This window comes from Arachis stenosperma, chromosome 2 (assembly GCF_014773155.1).
Source record: "Arachis stenosperma cultivar V10309 chromosome 2, arast.V10309.gnm1.PFL2, whole genome shotgun sequence".
NCBI lineage: Eukaryota > Viridiplantae > Streptophyta > Magnoliopsida > Fabales > Fabaceae > Arachis > Arachis stenosperma.
The window spans coordinates 115,304,222-115,323,676 of record NC_080378.1 but is presented as its reverse complement, the minus strand read 5'-3'; the positions used below and the strand labels follow the sequence as shown (position 1 = coordinate 115,323,676).

Here is a 19,455-nt window from a genome sequence, read left to right as displayed (position 1 = left end):
TACCATCAATTGAAGATAAAAGAGGAAGACATTCCAAAAACTACTTTTCGTACTCACTATGGGCACTATGAGTTCTTAGTAATGTCCTTTGGTCTGACGAATGTACCTGCAGCTTTCATGGACTTAATGAATTGAGTCTTCAAACCTTTCTTAGATCATTTTGTTATCGTCTTCATCGATGATATCTTGGTATATTCGAAAAGTGTTACGGAGTATGAGTATCATTTGAGGATTGTGTTATAAACCTTAAGGGATCACAAGCTTTATGCTAAGTTTTCTAAATGTGAGTTTTGGCTTGATCAAGTGACATTTTTGGGGCATGTGGTATCAAAAGATGGAATCATGGTGGATCCAAAGAAGGTTGAAGCCGTTTAGAAGTGGCCAAGGCCTACTACAGTGACGAAAATTTGTAGCTTTCTAAGGTTGGCCGGCTACTATCGGCAATTCATCAAGGACTTCTCGAGAATTTCTACACCATTAACAAAGTTAACTCAAAAGAATATAAAGTTTCAATGGTCAGAAGATTGTGAGGAAAGTTTCCAAACGCTTAAGACTTGTCTAACCTCAGCACCTGTTCTTGTTTTACCTTCTGGGTTTGGGGGATTCTCAGTCTTTTGTGATGCATCTCGGATAGGACTGGATTGTGTATTGATGTAGCATGGCCGCGTTATTGCCTATGCCTCGCGACAACTCAAGAAGCATGAGAAGAATTATCCAACTCATGACCTGGAAATGGCAGCATTCATAAAAACTTTGAAGATTTGGAGACATTATCTTTATGGTGAGACATGTGAGATCTATACGGATCACAAGAGTTTTGTATATATTTCAACAGAAGGATTTAAATTTAAGGCAATGGAGATGGATGGAGTTGCTAAAAGATTATGATTGTACCATTTTGTATCATCCTGGAAAGGCAAACGTTGTCGCAGATGCCCTCAGTAGGAAATCTATGGGTAGCTTGGCCCATATTACTCTTGCAAGGAGACCAATTGTTGAAGAAGTCCATCAATTGGAGGCTAGTGAAATTCAATTTGACCTTGGAGAATCAAGAGTTTTCTTAGCACATGTTCAAGCCCAATCTTCCCTGATAGAACAAATCAAGGCTGCACAACGTGATGACCCGAAACTAAGAAAACTTATAGAAGATGTTCGCAATGGGAGGAACTCAGACTTTTCTCTTGATCAAGATGTTTTGCGTTGTGGTCAACGCTTATGTGTGCCAGATAACCACGACTTGAAGAAAGCTATTTTGGAGGAGGCTCACAATTCTAAGCATACCGTTCATCCAGGCTCCAATAAGATGTATCAAGATTTGAAACAATTATTTTGGTGGGAAGGCATGAAGAAAGACATAGGAGTTTCTGTTTCTCATTGCTTAACTTGCTAACAGATTAAAGTGAACATCAAAGACCTGCTGGATTATTGCAATAAATTGAGATACCTGAATAGAAGTGGGAAAGGATTACGATGGATTTTGTAACAGGTTTATCTCGTAATTTTAAAGGTTTTTATTCAATTTGGGTAATTGTGGATAGAATGACAAAGTCAGCTCACTTTCTTCCGGTGAAAACAACTTTTAGTGCAACTCGATATGCTCAACTTTATGTTGATGAGATAGTTAAATTACATGGAATTCCAGTGTCCATTATTTCAGATCGCAGACCTCAATTTACCTCTCATTTTTGGAAATCTTTTCAGAAAGTGTTAGGAACTCATTTGGATCTTAGCACAGCTTTTCACCCTCAAACCGATGGACAGTCGAAAAGGACGATTCAAACATTGGAAGACATGTTAAGGTGTTGTGTTCTAGATTTTGGTGGAAATTGGGACAACTATCTACCTTTGATCGAGTTCTCTTATAATAATAGTTATCAAGCCAGCATTCAAATGGCACCATTTGAGGCTCTTATGGGAGAAGATGCAGGTCACCTATTGGGTGGTTTGAGGTTGGTGAGGTTAGGCTTTTGGGGCCAAATTTGGTACAAGATGCAGTTGAAAAGGTTCGCATAATAAGAGAACGTTTATTTGCAGCTGAGAGTAAGCAGAAAAGGCTTATGTTGATAATAGAAGGCGTAACTTAGAGTTTTCAGTGGGTGAATAAGTATTTCTAGGAGTGTCGTTTATGAAGGGAGTGATGAGGTTTGGGAAAAGAGGCAAACTTAGTCCTCGCTACATTGGTCCATTTGAGATACTGGACAGAATAGATGCAGTTGCTTACCGCTTGACATTGCCGCCTGAGTTGTTTATGATTCATCCAATCTTTCACGTATCAATATTGCACAAATACCTTCCTGACCCATCTCATGTGCTTGCACCACAAGCTATAGAGCTAAAGGAGGATTTATCCTTTGAAGAGGAACCAGTGGCTATAGTTGATCGCCAAGTAAAGAAACTACGCTCTAAAGAGATAGCATCTGTGAAAGTTGTTTGGAAGAATCATTCGATGGAAGAAGCAACTTGGGAAGTGGAGGATGTCATGCGCGACAAATATCCGTATTTGTTTGAGTTTGAAGGTAACTATCACACTTATCACCGTATATAAGTTTGAAATTCGGGGACCGAATTTCTTAAGAGGGATAGAATGTTATAACTGAAGACAGAGAGAAAAAAAAGGAAGTGGGACTTAGTGAGTCACGTGACTCACCCTTCCCCCCTCCCCAACCCCAGTTATTTCTTTCTCCCAGAACCCTCCCCTCTCTTTTCAATTTCATTTCTTTTCTCTTCTTCTTCTCTTCTTTTTCTCTTCTTCTTCATCCTTTCCATCTTCTCATCTCTTCTTCTTGAAATCATACACTATCATTAAACCCACTTCTTTCATTTTACATCATTCTCCTTCTCTTCTCTATTTTATTCATTCAAATTTCATTTATCACAACCCTAAATCATGGAGTTTCAACTTAATTAGTGAGGAAAGTATTCAACTTTTGAGTTTCGGTTGTTATTGAGACTTCAAGGTAACTCTTTGACTCAATAATTAGCTATATCTCAAATTTTTGTCATCCCTATACTTGTGGGCATAGCAAAATCCGAAATTAGAGTTAGGAAATTTGGGGCTTCTGTCAAATTGAGTAAGATTATGTTAATTGACAACCTTAGTAACTCACGAATATTATTATTAGTTGTCATATTTCTAGAGTTGTAGAGTTAATGGACATCATTTGGTAGCTCGTTGACGCGCTCAGAGTTGCTTCCGGTTCTTTGAATCAAGTTGTGAGTAGATATTATGTCTATAATTATTTTTAAATATATTATTATCAATATTTATATTGAATAATTATTTTTATAGTCCGAAAAGATTTGATTATAGTGATTTTTGAATTTTTAAAATAAATATTGATTTATGAAACTTATAATTTATAAAAATACATACGAGACGATATTTATATATTTTGTAAAACATACATGTTTTCTTATTTGATTCTATTAAATTTTAATTAAATTTTAGTTTGCATTCTTATATATGTTTGATTTATTATGGAAAATTTAGTAATATATTATAATTATTAGAAAACCGTAGTTAACGGCGGTTATGACGTTAACTTAGATGCATCTAACTCAGACCTCCGCTAGCAGGGGCGTTGCTAGCCTAACGTGTAAGCCACACGTTGGATTTGTTATACCGTACGGGCACGCTAGAAGAAAGGGCTACCCTTAGAGGCGGAGCCGCCCTAAGTGTGTAATATTTGATTTGATTTAACTTCTGGAATGAGAACTCCCATTTCAGTTCATCCGCTTAACTACTTATCTATTTGTTTGCATAATTAAATTAATATGAATTTCTCATTTTTGAAAGAAAATATAATTTTCAAGGTAAACTCTGTATTGTCTCGTGTGGATTATAGATGTAATGTTTTCTCACTGAGTTGCAAAACTCACCCTATTATATTCCCATATTTTTCAGATACAGGAGTCATTCCAGGTTCCATTCCACCTGCCTCTCAGTAGATCTTAATCATTTTGGTGAGCCCTTCTTCTTTTCAAGGGCTAAGTAATTATGTAATAGAACCTTTGCTCAAAATTTAGATTATGTCAATGCTCCATATGTCACAGGCAGGATCCTCGTGTGGATTATGTTAATTTGAATCTTGAACTGTTTAGATAGTAATTAAAATTTGGTTATATAAGACTTATGGGCTTAACTATATACTCTAGTTATCAACTTAATATATATGATGTGTATTTTGGACATGTTTGATTGTGGATATGATTGGAATATGTTGTTGTTGTTGCCTCTGGAATGGATGTTTATTATTGATGCAAAAAGATAATATTTATGTTGGTAAGGTCCTAGGAACAGGGGAGACTCTGTCCGTTTTTTTGAAAATTTGGTCGTTTGGTTTGGTGAGGGATTTGTCCCTTGTGCGCCAGTCATGACTTGGTTTGGTTCATGACAATAAGTCTCTTATCACTATTCCTTCAAATGATATCAAATTTTGCACAAAAAAAATTATTTTCGAACTATACAACATCTCAGACTTACTCAATGGAGCATCATTCTTTGGACAATATTACCAAACAAAAAGACAATTAGTTTATCAAAGTTCGCGTGGTTCATTTATGGAAAACATTAACACCCACAAATGAAGAAGAGTCTCTTTACTTTGAAATGATTATATTAGATAAAAAGGTACAAAACAAACATTTATTATATTTTTAAATTGAATTTACGAAAAAATACTTTAATTATTTTTGTTTTTTATACTTTTTATATTATTTTATAATACTTTATATATAATTGTATTTTAATATTGTTAAAATTATACTTATTTTAATATGCTATTCATTATTCTTTTTTAACTAATTATGAACTATGATTTACTAACACTGGAGGGAAGGAAAAGTATATACTATAAAAAATTTAAAAATAGACAATACAAATGATTTGTATAAGCCAATTAAAGGTATAATGAAAGCAAACATTTTATTCATAATTGTTGTGAAAGAAATTAAAGATCCAATTTTGAACATTTTTTAAGATTATTTTGAATTTGCATCACTTGAGACATTGTCTGACAGAGTGGATCAAAAAAAATACTAAAAGGTAATTTCATTTTATACTATTTCAATTATTCTTATTAAAAATAACTTATTCAAAAAAAAGTTCATACACATTTTTGTTCTTTTTATTGTAGATGTCATTGGAAAACTACATCAAGAGATTAAGAAGAAAGAAAATTATACAAATTCAAGACACATCTTCGGAAAAAAAACACACATGTAAAGATGGAACAAACAACATAATAGCATACAACTCAATAATTCATAAAGAACATACCTTCACAAGAACTTTGACAGAAAGAAGAAAGCAACAATTTTAACAATAACCAATAAAGAAAAATGAGGACGAGCGTCACATAAGATGACTAAATCCATCAACTAAAACAAATGCAAAAATCAAACTAATAAATAAAAATGTCACTTTGTACAACTCCAACATCCAAATCTGTTGTACTACAAATTATTTTAAACAAAACATCTTTTAAATTTAACTTTAGTTTATACATATTTAATTTAATTCTACAAAACAGAATCATTTTTAATATTTATTATATACTATCATTAATTTACGGGTCTGACTATTCTAGTGTTTAAATATTTTGGTTACCAAGCGCCGCAATGAAGATAACCGGGGCGAATTGTTTCTTTGAACAACTCCTTGGTTTTCTTGTTCATCAAGGCTCTGAGGTACTTTATTTGATCCCGATGGAATCACCAGCATTTGAGTCGTATTACCATGAAGGGGATATGAATCTGCAAACGAGATATTTTCTAGATCTTCTTTTATTGTCGGAATCTTACAAAAGGGATAAGAGTCTTGGGACAATAATTCCTTTTCTTCTTTCTTCTTCTTTTGCTCTACCTCTTCCATCTTGCGAATCATCCGTGTTTTCACTTGATCAAGAGTGAAAACTGATGGATCAACATTCTTCGTATGTAACCACTCCAGTTTATCATAAAAGAACTGGAAGACATCCGGGATGTTCGAGTCATATATCGGACAAACCCCGCACCCTATGACCTCCCATTCATATCGCAACTGCGGCCTGCCTTCTTCATAATATTTCAAAAAAGATTCAGCTTTGAATTCAAATGTAACATTCCTGCTCTTGCTATACAATATATCGTAAGGATCAACTTCTGCAAACCATATACAAACATGGTCTGAACTCCATCTGCTTGTCTTAGCAAACTGTTTGGTGTACCCTAAATCTGACAGACAACGGATCACGGGAGGCCATTTTGCAGAACGAACAGGACCAATAGGACGAACTCCTCTTTGAGAAGGAATATGATAAACAACACAGCACAAAATGAAACCCACTAGCCATCGATGATAAGGTTTATTTGCAAGAAGGTCAACAGTTACTGAACACTCTCTTGTCTGATATGTGAACCATGATGGAACCTTGCTTCCGGGATAGAAAACCTGACCGTTGGATTCAGGATGGCACTCAGGGTCCCAACCTTTATCATAATTAATAAATTTAGATTGCAGCGTCCCTTTCCACCGGCCTCTGATTGCTACTCCCATCATTGTATGCACATATTCAAAGAATGAATGCTCATCAAGCCTCTCGCAGTTTTCAAATGAGATTGACATTAGATTTAAACTGTATACTGTCTCTGCATTGAATAATTTCTCCAGCGATGTGCAGTTGGTGGTAGATAAATGTATAATAGATGGCGGAAGCTCCGGTATAGATCCAAGGCTGCAGCAATCTGTTAAGTTGAGATTCTGTAACCGCGACAAGGCTTTCATATTGTGAGGGAGTTCAATCAACTGTTTGCATCCTCTAAGATTTAGTTCCTCAAGATAGCGTTTGGTGGAGAGACAGAGACAGAAAAACTGAGACTGAGAGATAGAGACTAAGAGATAGGTATTGAAATAAATCTCAGTATTCTGTTTGGTGCAAAATAGGAGACAGGAGTTGAAACAAGAATGAAACTCTAATTTAATTTGCACAAAGGGTAAAATTGGAATTAATTAATTGAAATGAAAGTATTTTAGGTATAAAATGTTATTAAAGTTTCAGTTTTCATTTCTAAAAATTTCAGTCCCTTGTGTCCCTACTTTTTGGAGGTACTGAAATACTGAAATTTTAGAGACAGAGACAGAAATTTTAGTATCAGTCTCTGAACTAACAAACACGATACTGAGTCTCAGTCTCTCAGTCTCTGTCTCAGTACCTGAAAACAAACACTACCCAAGGGATGTTAAGAGACAGAGTTCGTTTGGAAGAGTTTCAAGTCTCACATTACTCAGATCACACTCTACAAGTTTGCTGAGACGGCCAACTGATGAGTGCAACGTATCAATTATTGTCCCATCGAAACTCAAACTCGTTAGTTCCTCTGATGACACTGAAAATTCCTTCAAGCTTGAGCAGTAACGAACACCGAGTGTTTTAAGAGATTTCAAATGAACCTTGCCTTTAAGACTTTTCAGTTCTTCGCAATTATAGACACTCAAGGTTTCAAGCTTGTGGATGGATAAAATGGATGGATGAAGTTGACGCAGCCTTGCACAATCATCTAGGTATACCTTTTCAAGGTTTGATGCCTGAGTAAAATCTGGAAGCTCCACCAGCTGCTTACATCCCCTAAGGTTAATCCTCTTTAAATTTACAAGATCCTATAACAATTAAGGGAACCATCATCACATCTTCAAATACTTAATTTTAATTAATTAATTTTCAATTAAGAGAAAAAGACTAAAGATGCTCTTGTTCTTGTACATACCTGAACTCCATCCCAAAGTTTAGTAACTTGGCTACACGGCATACAAAGCTCAATAAGCTTCTCAGCACAAAAAGTTGGCGGAAGAGACTTCACAGGGCAGCCACTCCAATCCAAGTATCTTAGTTCATTTGGAAATGACTCAAGTGTTGAAGATACGTACACACTTGCTGATTTTTTTAGCCTCCATGAATAGTAAAATTTGAGAAACCTTATATTAGGCATCCTTTTAAAAGTGTCAGCATCTAAGTGTAGATCTCTTTTAATTTGAGACAAGTCCAACATAATGCCTTCAACTGAGTCTGTTCCCTGCAAACAAATCCAATCATCAAACTTGTTATCATGTCAGTTGCATTTCATGCATTTAACACATGTAATCAAGAAAAGTAATTCAATATGTGGTCTTCTTACCTTATTATTATTCAGTACATTGTAGACATCCTCATGGTCACTTAAGCGGCTACGTCTTCCAAGGTCTTTAATTGATTCTCGACGAACTATTTCTCGACCCATTTGTTCTATCAAGTCATGCATTTCTATTCTATTATACTTTGAAATAGTTATAAGAGCTTTATGTGAAAGGTTGCCTATGCCAATAGCAGGAAAGAAACCACAAGATTCTAGAAATGGTACAACAAAATCCTTATCTTCTCCTTTGAAAAAAAATACAATGTCAAGGAATATGTCCTTCTCTAAATCATCTAGCCCATCATAGCTCAATTTTAAGACATTAAAAATGTCTATATTAGGATAAATCTTGAGCTTTCCCAAAGCACTTTCCCATTCTTCTATGGTTTTAGAATATAAAAAAGAACCCAAAACTTTTAAAGCCAATGGAACGCCTTTTGCATAATTGACTGGCAATAGATTAACATAAGTAATTAATAAACATGAAAACTAATTGAAAAGAGAGTTCTGGCAATAGATTAACGAGATTATGTTAATTGCTTTAAAGAAAAGTATGAATTAAGTTAAAAAGCATAAATTAGATCGCCAACAACCATGGGAAGGAGTTGCCCCCTAGATCCACCAATAGTAAATTCTGAAGCAGCATGAACATTCAAGAGATGAAAACTGAAGTAATAAGTTCTCGGTCTTCACTGATCAAACAAGTGATTTCTGCACCCGAAAACACATTAGCACATTTATCAGTAATTCAGTATGGCATTCTATCAGTGTTGCTAAAATAAACATGTTCAATAAAGTGTTTCAATACCTATCCAAATACATAAACCAATTCAAGATGTTCTCACCTTAAAATTCTTCTTCTTCTTCTTCTTCGTTTTCGTCTTCTTCTTCGTCTTCTTCTTCTTCTTCGTTTTCGCCTTCTTCTTTGTCTTCTTCTTCTTCTTCTTCTTCTTCTTCTTCTTCTTCTTCTTCTTCTTCTTCTTCTTCTTCTTCTTCTTCTTCTCTTCTTCTTCTTCTTCTTGCTCTGCTCTGCTCTACCTCTTCCATCTTGCGAATCACCCGTGTTTTCACTTCATGAAGAGTGAAAATGGATTGATCAACATTCTCCTTATCTAACCACGACGGTCTATCATAAAAGAATTGAAAATCCGGATCCATATTTTGGAAGACATCCAGGATGTTTGAGGCATATACCGGACAAACCCCGCACCCTATGACCTCCCATTCATATCGCAACCGCTCATAGTACGGCACACCTTCGTCATGATATTTCATATGAAAAGATTGAGCTATGAATTCAAATGTAACATTCTTTCTATCGAATATACTGCAATGATCAAATTCTGCAAACCATATACAAACATGGTCTGAGCTCCATCTGCTCGTCGTAGCAGACTGTTTGCTATACCCTAAATCTGAATGACAACCGATCACGGGAGGCCATTTTGCAGAACGAACAGGACCAATAGGAGGAACTCCTCTTTGAGAAGGAATATGATAAACAACACAGGAGAAAATGAAACCCACTAGTGTATCGAGATAATGAGGTTGATCTGCAGGAAAGTCAACGGTTACTGAACTACCTCTTGTCTGATATTTGAACCATGATGGAACCTTGCTTCCGGGATGAAAAACCTCGCGTTTGCGTTCAGGGAAGTCATGAGGGCTAAAATTCCCATAGTAATCATCAGGTATATATTGCAGCATCCCTTTCGACAGGTCTCTAATTACTACTCCCATCATTGCATGATGCACATATTCTAAGAATGAATGCTCATCAAGCCTCTCGCAGTTTTCAAATGAGATGGACATTAGATTTAAACTGAATACTGTCTCTGCATTGAATAATTTCTCGAGTGACGTGCAGTTTGTGGCAGATAAATGTCTAATAGATGATGGAAGCTCTGGTAAAGATTGAAGGCTGCAGCAATCCGTTATGTGGAGATCCTGTAACCGCGACAAGGCTTTCATATTGTGAGGGAGTTCAATCAACTGTTTGCATCCTCTAAGATTTAGTTCCTCAAGGGATACTAAGAGACACAGTTCGTTTGGAAGAGTTTCAAGTCTCACATTACTCAGATCAAACTCCACAAGTTTGCTGAGACGGCCAACTGATGAGTGCAGCATTTCAACTATTGTCCCTTTGAGATTCAAACTCGTTAATTCCTCTGATGACACCGAAAATTCCTTCATGCTTGAGCACCCGCCAACATGTAGTGTTTCAAGAGATTTCAAATGAACCTTGCCTTTAAGACTCTTCAGTTCTTTGCAGTTATGAACACTGAAGGTTTCAAGCTTGTGACTGGATAGAATGGATGGATGAAGTTGACACAGCCTTGCACAATCATCTAGGTATACCATTTCAAGGTTTGATGCCTGAGCAAAATCTGGAAGCTCCACTAGCTGCTTGCATCCCCTAAGGTTAATCCTCTTTAAATTTACAAGATCCTATAACAATTAAGGGGACCATAATCACATCTTCAAATACTTAATTTAATTAATTAATCATCAATTAAGAGAAGGCTAAAGATGCTCTTGTTCTTGTACATACCTGAACTCCATCCCAAAGCTTAGAAACTTGGCTCTCTGGCATAGAAAGTTCAACAAGCTTCTCAGCACAAAAATTTGGAGGAAGAGACTTCACAGGGCAGCCACTCCACCCCAAGTATCTTAGTTCATTTGGAAATGACTTGAGAGTTGAAGCTGATATTTTGTGCCTCCATGAATTACAAATTTTGAGAAACCTTATATTAGGCATCCTTTTAAAAGTGTCAGCATCTAATTGTAGGTGTCTTTTAATTTGAGACATGTCCAGCATAATGCCTTCAACTGAGTCTGTTCCCTGCAAACAAATCCAATAGCCAAACATGTTATCATGCTAGTCGCATTTCCAGCATTAACACATGTAATCAAGAAAAGTAATTAAATATGTGGTCTTCTTACCTTATTATTATTCAGTACATTGTAGACATCCTCAGGGTCACTTAAGCGGCTACGTCTTCCAGGGTCTTTAATTGATTCTCGACGAACTATTTCTCGACCCATTTGTTCTATCAAGTCATGCATTTCTATTCTATTATACTTTGAAATCGTTATAAGAGCTTTACGTGAAAGGTTGCCTATGCCAATAGCAGGAAAGAAACCACAGGATTCTAGATATGGTACAACAACATCCTTATCTTCTCCTTTGAAAAAAAATACAATGTCAAGGAATATGTCCTTCTCTAAATCATCTAGCCCATCATAACTCAACTTTAAGACATTAAAAATATCTATATTAGGATAAATCTTGAGCTTTCCCAAAGCACTTTCCCATTCTTCTATGGTTTTAGAATATAAAAAAGAACCTAAAACTTTTAAAGCCAATGGAACGCCTTTTGCATAATTGACTGCCATTTTAGAAACCTCTTCATATCCAGCTTCAGGATAGACTTTGTCAAAAGCATTCAAGCAAAAAAGCTTAATGGAATTTTCAAAGCTCAAGCCCTGGAGCTCATATATTCCATGAACTTTTCTAAGGACATGCTTGTCTCTGGTAGTTACAATGATCCTACTACCTGGTCCCAACCATTGTGTAGCAAGATGTTCAAACTGTTCTAATGTATCCATATCATCAAGCACTATGAAAACTTTTTTCCGACTCAACTTTCTCTGGATAAAAGCGGATCTTGCTCTGGATGATCCTTTCAAAACAAGGCTTTCTCCGGCTAATAACTCAGAAATAAGTTTCTCACATAAAAAAGGCACACCAAACTTTTGTGATTCTTCTCTTACATTTTTCAACATACAACTGCCTTCATAATGAGAAGAATATTTGTCAAATAAGAATTCAGCAATAGTAGTTTTACCTATTCCTCCCATCCCCCAAATTCCTATGATTCGGACCTCGCTCGATTCAATTTCCAGTAATGATTCAATACATGTAAAACTATCATCAATTCCAACAAGACCTTTGGATTCTATTGAGAAAATATATGACAATTTCTCTGAAATATCATTCACAATTTCTTCAATGAATTTAGATTCATCCCTGTTGTATAAAAATTATAAGAAAATATTACACATTATAAGTATAATTGAAAAGAAGTCAAGCATAACAATGACAAAATAAAAAATGAAAAAGCTTAGCAGGTATGCATATGCATATGGCAATATAGTTAAGTACTAGAGTAGTGGATTAAGTAGCAAAAAGAAGAACTTACTGATATTTCGATGGATAATGAAATCCAGATAAACTAGAAGCTTCCTTTAAAGCAAATCTCCAACCTTGCACCTTCATCATATTTCCCTTCAATCTGTGTTGGTGTTTATCAAAAGCCTCCTTAAAGGAATTATTCTGATGCCGCACATCAGAAGGAACAACGTTGTAGAAAACAGGTATCACAATCCTTTGATCTTGTTTCATGCATTGAATTACTTTCACAAGTTCATTCAAGCACCAAGTTGAAGAAGCATAGTTTTCCGAAAAGATCACTAAGGAAATAGAAGACTCCTCGATTGCTTGGATAAGCGTGGATGAAATGTCATCTCCAGGATGCAGTTTCTCGTCATCTACGAAGAAATCGATGTGGTTACGATGCAACTCTTTTCGCAAATGGCTAAGAAAAGAAGTGCGGATGTCTTCTCCTCTGAAGCTGATGAAGACATCATGTTTGATTCTGGGAGCATCCAAAAAAGAAGAAGAAGAAGAAACCATTGAAAATAAGGAAGAGGCTCTCTAGCCAGTGGTGGGATCTTCAACACAGTGATGTTGTGAGTAACTATGAGTGCAGTGTCAACGTACATACATAGATTAATCTTCTTGGTTGTTTCTTGGCTGGTTCCTCCTCCATTCTTAATTAGAAGAACCTTTGTGCACTATTCTTTTGTTAAAGCTCTCAATTCTTAGTGTTATATTATATAATAATAAAAGTGGGATTGAGAAACCAAATTGAAAATTCATTTTGTTCACCTTTCATGTTCAGCAAACGCGTCTGGGGGAATCTTATAAGGTCTTTTTTATACTTTTTTTTTTCTTCGTTTTTGTTTTGTATGTAACCCCACCATGTGACACGCAAATAGATATAGACATCTTGCATGGGAATTTGTGAAGTTGGTCTAAAATTCGATGGTTGCATGTATATGTATGTTGTTATTAAATGAGTAACATTTTTCATTATAGTCTTTTGCAATATAATACGCCAATTAAGCTTCCTACCATTGGCAAAGAAGTAACATTATTGAATCATATACAGAACTATTAAAATGATATCCAATTCATCATTACCCTCATTTGTATGGTTTAATTATGACCAATCTCCATCTCCAACTCTGCTTGTTGAATGAAGTTCATGATATCTGAGACATATATTGGAGGAAATACCACACTCTAGGACTGAGCAAACAGCATTGCCTTTCTTTTTTCATAGAAATAGTTTGATCCAACCATGAATTGAAATCAAATCTTGTGTATATTAGTAGTATCTGTCTAAATTCATATCCAACTGTTCCTTGTAACATGATGATATGGGATTGTTCCATTATATAGCGCGCCGAATCATCCAATCTCATACAATTTCTAAAGGAGATGCAGATACTGCTTAAACCAAATATGGCATGTGAAGTTCAATGAGTTTCTCAACACAAAAATTGATGGCAGAGACTTCAAGGGGAGTCTTTCCCACTCAAAGTATCTTAGCTCACAAGAAAATAACTCAAGATTTGAAGGAACACACACATTTGATGATGTCTGAAGGTATTAGCTAGCATTCAAGTGTAAATCTCTTATTTGAGACAAGTCTAACATAATGCCTTCAACTATTTCTCTATCCCTGGAAATTAAAGTAGTGGTAAGAAATTCTGTCATACTAGCTACATTTGCTGCATTAACATAAGCAATAACAAAATAAGTACACCATTTTCTTACCTTGTTTTTCTGAAATATCTTTCACAATTTCTTCAATAAATTTAGATTCATATTATGTTGAATAAAAAATATAAGAGAATATTACACGCGGGACGGATCTACTTAAATTTGACCCCATAATAATTTTTTATTCAACTTTCGATATTTAATAGTCAATTTGAGAACTTCATATTATATGTCCATTATAATGATCAATTTTCAAATTTAAATAAGATTGATGTTCTTTTTTAGAGATCGATTCGAAAGGATATTATCTATCTATTTGTGTTTCTTCTTTTAAAATTAGCTTTAGTTTTTTCATAATAACTACACTAATTGAATGAACTTTTTAAACTATGAATATCATTAAGAGCTAATTGTATGAAAGTTGAGCTTTAAATGATTGTTTAACGATATATATATATATATATATATATATAAAGACATTTTAATTATATTGCCAATGTTTTAAAATATGAAAAATAAAAAATTAAATTTTAAATTATATTTTATTATTTAAATTACTATTTTAGTATTTTAATTTGTAATTAGATATTTTGAAACCTAATCATATTTTACAATAATAAAATATAATTATAATAACAATTATGCTACGTATATATAAAATAATCACTTGTACAGAATAAATATTAAAATACAAATTTTAAAATACAAAATACACATTAAAAATTAGTTAAACAATATATATATTTATACACAAATTTATAATAGATAATTTGATAGCTAATTTTTTATGTAAACATAATATTTTTATTATAAAAATTAGGTTTAATTACTCTGTTGGTCCCTATAGTTTTGCAAAATTTTCAATTAGGTTCCTATACTTTTTTTTCTTTTAATTGGGTCCTTGCACTAAATTTTTTTTTCAATTAGGTCCCTCTTAGCAGTAATTGGCTTAATTTCATAGGGACCTAACTAAAAAATAATTGGTGCAGGAAAACCAAATAAAAGGAAAGAAAAGTGTAGGGACCCAATTAAAAAAAAATTTGGTGTAAGGATTCAATTAAAAAGAAAAAAGTACAGGACCTAATTAAAAATTTTGCAAAACTATAGAACTAATAGAATAATTAAACTTAAAAACTATTATCATATTATATATATTTCGCCCCACTACTGGATCCGTTACAGTTTATTAAATAGAAAACAAGTATACAATGGGCATGAAAATGAGAATTAAGAATATGATTGTCTAACCTGCTAATGTTATTTTTCAAGACATTTCAATTTCTTGGAAAACCATAATCAAATATTTTTTTTATGGTGTCAAAAGCTGAAGTTGAGATGAGTAGCAGTCCAAAACTTCCTCAAAGAAAGAAACAACACAAATACAAACAGAAAAAAACAAAATTATAAACATGACATCAATAAATTAATTCTAAGCTAAAACTTAAACAAACCCAAAGCAACACCAAAATTTAGGCAAAAACTACCTGCTTCATCTCATCTTAAAAGCATGTTTATTATCTTGAACTCATTTAGTGTAAAAAAATATATTTGATAAAAAAAATATTTAGTGAAAAAGTTTAAATGAATAGAATAATTTTATAAGTACATAAATATATGAATGTTAAAAGGCCTTTTCTAAAAAAAAAAATTTCAAGTGCTATTTCGCAGTTTTATTTTTCATTTTTGTTGAAAATGCTAAATATTTAATCCCCAATTGTTTAAAAAAAAAAAAATACATATGCCGATTATATTCTTACATTAATAGTACGAGTTTGATCAATATTTTTCACCACCAGTTCTTGCATTTCATAATGCTTAAATCATAGAGTAATGGTATGTGATTGAAAAACTTATCATTTTTTTCTAACATTTGATCAACAAAAGTATTATACTATATATTAACTTTTTGACCCATAAACTTTAAATCATAAATTCTAATAATATAAAAATAAAGTGTTATCTCAAAGTGTTTGTTAATATTAATAAAAAGTGTTAGACTCCTTAAAAGAAAAAAGAAAAAAAAAACTCATCACCATTAGAAGAATAAGAAAAATACAGGTATGAGAGGAAAAGAAGAACATTGATTTTTTATAGATGTATTTGTATTTTATCTTTTTTTTTTTAATTCTTTTGAAATATTTGGTTAAGAAATTTGTTTACCAATAACTTGTTCATTTAGTATTATTATTTTTATATTAAATATACATTATGTATTTTGTCTAAACATTTATTAGATTTTTAATAATATAGATATTTTCGATCTGAAATAGTATCAAATTTTTTATGGAGAAAAGAATTTAAAAAAAATTCAATCCTTATTGTTTTAGAATTCTGTATCTCCACCTTTTATTGTCATCTTAATTAAATTATTAATACGTCTAATGGATTGACATTTACAACAAATTACTGAGAAAATTTTTTATAAATATTCTTGAAATTTTTGTTAGTAAAAATCTAATAACGATAATAATACCTTTCAAGTTTCAACTATAATAATGGGCAAAATAATACTGATAATTTACTAAATTCTCGGTAGATACATGAAACAATTACATACTAATAATATCCTGAACCTTAACCAAAAAAAAAAAGGCATGAGTTATGCCTAAGTCAAAAACTAAACTAACCCCAAAAAGAAGGGTCATTAGCTAATTAAATTTTGGCACATTTACATGGATTAAAGAACTACTCGTCTACTTGGACCTAGCTTTGAAAAAATAATCTCCATTATTTAATCATGTAAGTCCAAAAGTTCAGCAACCAAACTATGCAATATCTCCTTTTCAATCTCCAAAACCGTTTCTTCTTTCTCTTTCTCAAACTTGCTCCATTCACCTCTTTTATCCATGTCTTTGATACAAACATAATTATTCACATGACCTATGTCATAACCAAATGACCCTTTTACCCATTCCTTAGCTATTCTCAACATCTCTGACTCACTTTCACACTCCTCGTCATCAATATTCTTACTTAATTCCTCCTTGAAAAAATCTAACAATAGAATATCAAAATCATAGCTTTGGAATGAACATGTGGCCTTGACACAATTTAGTAGCTTCATTGCCCTTTGCTCAACATAATCTTGTTCTTCAACTTCATAATCATAATTATCACAATCTTCATTATAGCTAAAGTTCTCATCCAATATGATATATTGGTCTAAGTTTGGTAGGTCAAATTTTGCAAGGCTCTCAATTATTTGAAAGGTGTCCATGACCTTTTGTTTTCTTCCTGTTTAAAAAAATAACACAAAATTGTTAGCATACATCATTATATTCTCATATATAAATATTGTTATTTAATTTAATTTGAGTAATGAAGAAAATGTTATATTAATGATGGAAAAGGAGGAACTTACTTTCAATATCGGCAAGGCTTTGATTATAGTGTGGGAATTCATCTTTTTCAATTTGAAGAACTGAAATTGGACTATGTTGTTCATCTTCTTGGAAACTTGAAATTTCCTACACAAGATTACAAATTATTTTAGTCATCGGTAAAATACTCCATAATATTAACAATTTCTATCAAACTAGCATTAAATTCAAGTAAACTAATTATAATCTACAAGAGCAACTAATTAATCCCGAGGAACATGTATTACTTGGTTGTTCTTTTCGTTTTTTTCTTTCTTTTTGAATAAGGGATAAGAAAATAAATTTGCAAAACATTTGTTGAGAATTTAGTTAATAATAATTAGTCCCTACCAAAAAATAAATTAATAATTATTTAGTATTTATATTTTTTTAAATAGGCATGTTTTAGAATAGAGCATGTTAAAATTCAAAAGCAAGATCACGAATATTATCTTATTAAATATATATTATCATGTAAATGAAAAAAAGGGCTGGAAAATATTATCTTAATAACTACTATAACTATGAATTATAAGAATCCAAATAAAAACAGTAGTAATAATCTTGCAAACTATCCCACCGACAGAATAAAATAATGATAGAAAGGAAAGGGAAAAGAAGCATCCTAATCAACATGAAATTAATTGAAAGTCAAAACGAAACAAAACAAAATAATATTTTAACAAACAAATATACATATTAACCCTCAGCTGCAGACAAAATAATATTTCCTGAAAGATGCCAAGTTATAAAAAAAAATTTCCTTGTCATGTTTCATATTTAATTAAAATCACCGTTAAATGTATTTTTGAGTTTCTTTGGGTGAAATACTGAAAACTTTTGTTTAAATAAATTAAATAAATCATTGCTCACCTTGGGCCCCGCCATATTTGTTTTTTGTTGCACCAAATCCTTGCCGACAACAACATTAAGGGGTGAAAGTGGAAATTTCTCACTTATCAAAACGTCGTCGTTTTGTGGTTCCCATGAAGACGAGTACCCTGAGGCTATTGAGGTAAAATCACTCTCATTCCAGCTAGACCCATTGCTGCTACTACACGTGGTAGTGGTTGTCGTAGTTGTTGTAGTAGTGGACCCCATCATCATGCAACGGTGAAAATCCAACGGTTGTGATTGTGATAGTTGAGATTTGTTATTGTGCTCCTCCTCCTCCTTCACAGTAACATCCTTGAAAGATCTCCACCGTATGATGTCCTTGATCTTGACGGTGCTGACTTTGACTTCATCAGTGCTTCCTTTGCAAAATGTTTGGTTCCTTATTCTCCTTGACCTTCTTGATGACGAAAGCTTGCGTGAGATGCTACGTGGCAAGATCATAGAGGGTGATTTCTTCACTAAGATGGTCTTGAATGTGTTTATTAGGGTTTGAAAGGTTGAGGGATTCTTCATTTGGGTTTGCATGCTACTTTTATTTGTTTGATTAATCCTTCTTGGTAGTGATTTGAATCCACTTGAAGAACATGATGATGATGAGTTTGAACAATAATAACTATTATTATTATTATTATTATTCTCACTCAAGAGATCCCTTAGGGTTCTAAGAGGCCTTCTCTCCATTGTGTTGAACCTCTTTAGTTGCATTTCCCCACTCATCTTCTAACTATATATATAAATAATAGCAACAATATTTTTCCTTTCAATAGATATGGAGATAATGGAAGAGAGGTTGTGGAGGAAATGTGATGTGATATGATGTGAAAGTGAGGAATTGGAGTGAATGAATATAAATAGAAGGGTGAGAGGGATATAAGAAGATGAATAAGAAAGAGGGTGGTAGCTTCTAGGGGGGAATCTCAATAATCCCTAAAGATATGGTGAAATGTATGGTGAATATAATGTAGTAAGGGAAGTACTAACTAGTACAATAGTAGTGGTGGTTGTGTAAATTATTATTAAATCTAAAAGATTAGAGTAATGGGGCAATGTTGTGTTGTAGGGGGAAAGGGACAAAAATGTGTAGAAGCGTGGATGGTTCTCATGGTTTATTTTAATAAGTGATGAGTAGTGAAGAAGGAAGAGTGAGAAATAGTAGCTAGTGACAGTGAGGTTCAAGTTGGAGGTGATAGAAGCATGTCC

The 19,455-nt window shown here is 33.3% G+C and overlaps 3 protein-coding genes across 3 annotated transcripts; all 3 read right to left on the bottom strand.

Annotated features, from left to right (window-relative positions):
* Positions 1-6,936: 6,936 nt before the first annotated feature.
* Positions 6,937-8,590, bottom strand: LOC130959431 (putative disease resistance protein At4g11170). Its single transcript, XM_057885294.1, has 3 exons — positions 8,152-8,590; positions 7,744-8,049; positions 6,937-7,636 (listed from the first exon to the last, which is right to left on the bottom strand). The coding sequence occupies exons 1-3, from the start codon at positions 8,272-8,274 to the stop codon at positions 7,205-7,207; spliced, it is 861 nt and encodes a 286-aa protein (XP_057741277.1). The 5' UTR covers positions 8,275-8,590; the 3' UTR covers positions 6,937-7,204.
* Positions 8,582-13,001, bottom strand: LOC130959415 (disease resistance protein RML1B-like). The gene is made up of 5 exons (XM_057885292.1): positions 12,351-13,001; positions 11,092-12,178; positions 10,700-10,990; positions 8,994-10,596; positions 8,582-8,859 (listed from the first exon to the last, which is right to left on the bottom strand). The coding sequence occupies exons 1-4, from the start codon at positions 12,842-12,844 to the stop codon at positions 8,995-8,997; spliced, it is 3,474 nt and encodes a 1,157-aa protein (XP_057741275.1). The 5' UTR covers positions 12,845-13,001; the 3' UTR covers positions 8,582-8,859; position 8,994.
* Positions 13,002-16,503: 3,502 nt separating this feature from the next.
* On the bottom strand, positions 16,504-19,055 carry LOC130961751 (uncharacterized). Its single transcript, XM_057887748.1, has 3 exons — positions 18,232-19,055; positions 17,361-17,466; positions 16,504-17,233 (listed from the first exon to the last, which is right to left on the bottom strand). Exons 1-3 carry the CDS (start codon positions 18,970-18,972, stop codon positions 16,731-16,733), a joined length of 1,350 nt encoding a protein of 449 aa, XP_057743731.1. The 5' UTR covers positions 18,973-19,055; the 3' UTR covers positions 16,504-16,730.
* Positions 19,056-19,455: the final 400 nt, after the last annotated feature.

Excerpts from the sequence above, each read along its gene's own strand:
- LOC130959431 (XM_057885294.1), bottom strand. The coding sequence starts at position 8,274 with ATGCATGACTTGATAGAACAAATGGGTCGAGAAATAGTTCGTCGAGAA. Across the intron at positions 8,050-8,151 it reads ATGTACTGAATAATAATAAG|GGAACAGACTCAGTTGAAGG; the intron begins GTAAGAAGACCA and ends ATTTGTTTGCAG. Across the intron at positions 7,637-7,743 it reads AACTTTGGGATGGAGTTCAG|GATCTTGTAAATTTAAAGAG; the intron begins GTATGTACAAGA and ends TAATTGTTATAG.
- LOC130959415 (XM_057885292.1), bottom strand. The coding sequence starts at position 12,844 with ATGGTTTCTTCTTCTTCTTCTTTTTTGGATGCTCCCAGAATCAAACAT. Across the intron at positions 12,179-12,350 it reads CATTATCCATCGAAATATCA|GGATGAATCTAAATTCATTG; the intron begins GTAAGTTCTTCT and ends TTTATACAACAG. Across the intron at positions 10,991-11,091 it reads ATGTACTGAATAATAATAAG|GGAACAGACTCAGTTGAAGG; the intron begins GTAAGAAGACCA and ends ATTTGTTTGCAG.
- LOC130961751 (XM_057887748.1), bottom strand. The coding sequence starts at position 18,972 with ATGAGTGGGGAAATGCAACTAAAGAGGTTCAACACAATGGAGAGAAGG. Across the intron at positions 17,467-18,231 it reads CAAATATGGCGGGGCCCAAG|GAAATTTCAAGTTTCCAAGA; the intron begins GTGAGCAATGAT and ends AATCTTGTGTAG. Across the intron at positions 17,234-17,360 it reads AAGCCTTGCCGATATTGAAA|GAAGAAAACAAAAGGTCATG; the intron begins GTAAGTTCCTCC and ends TTTTTTAAACAG.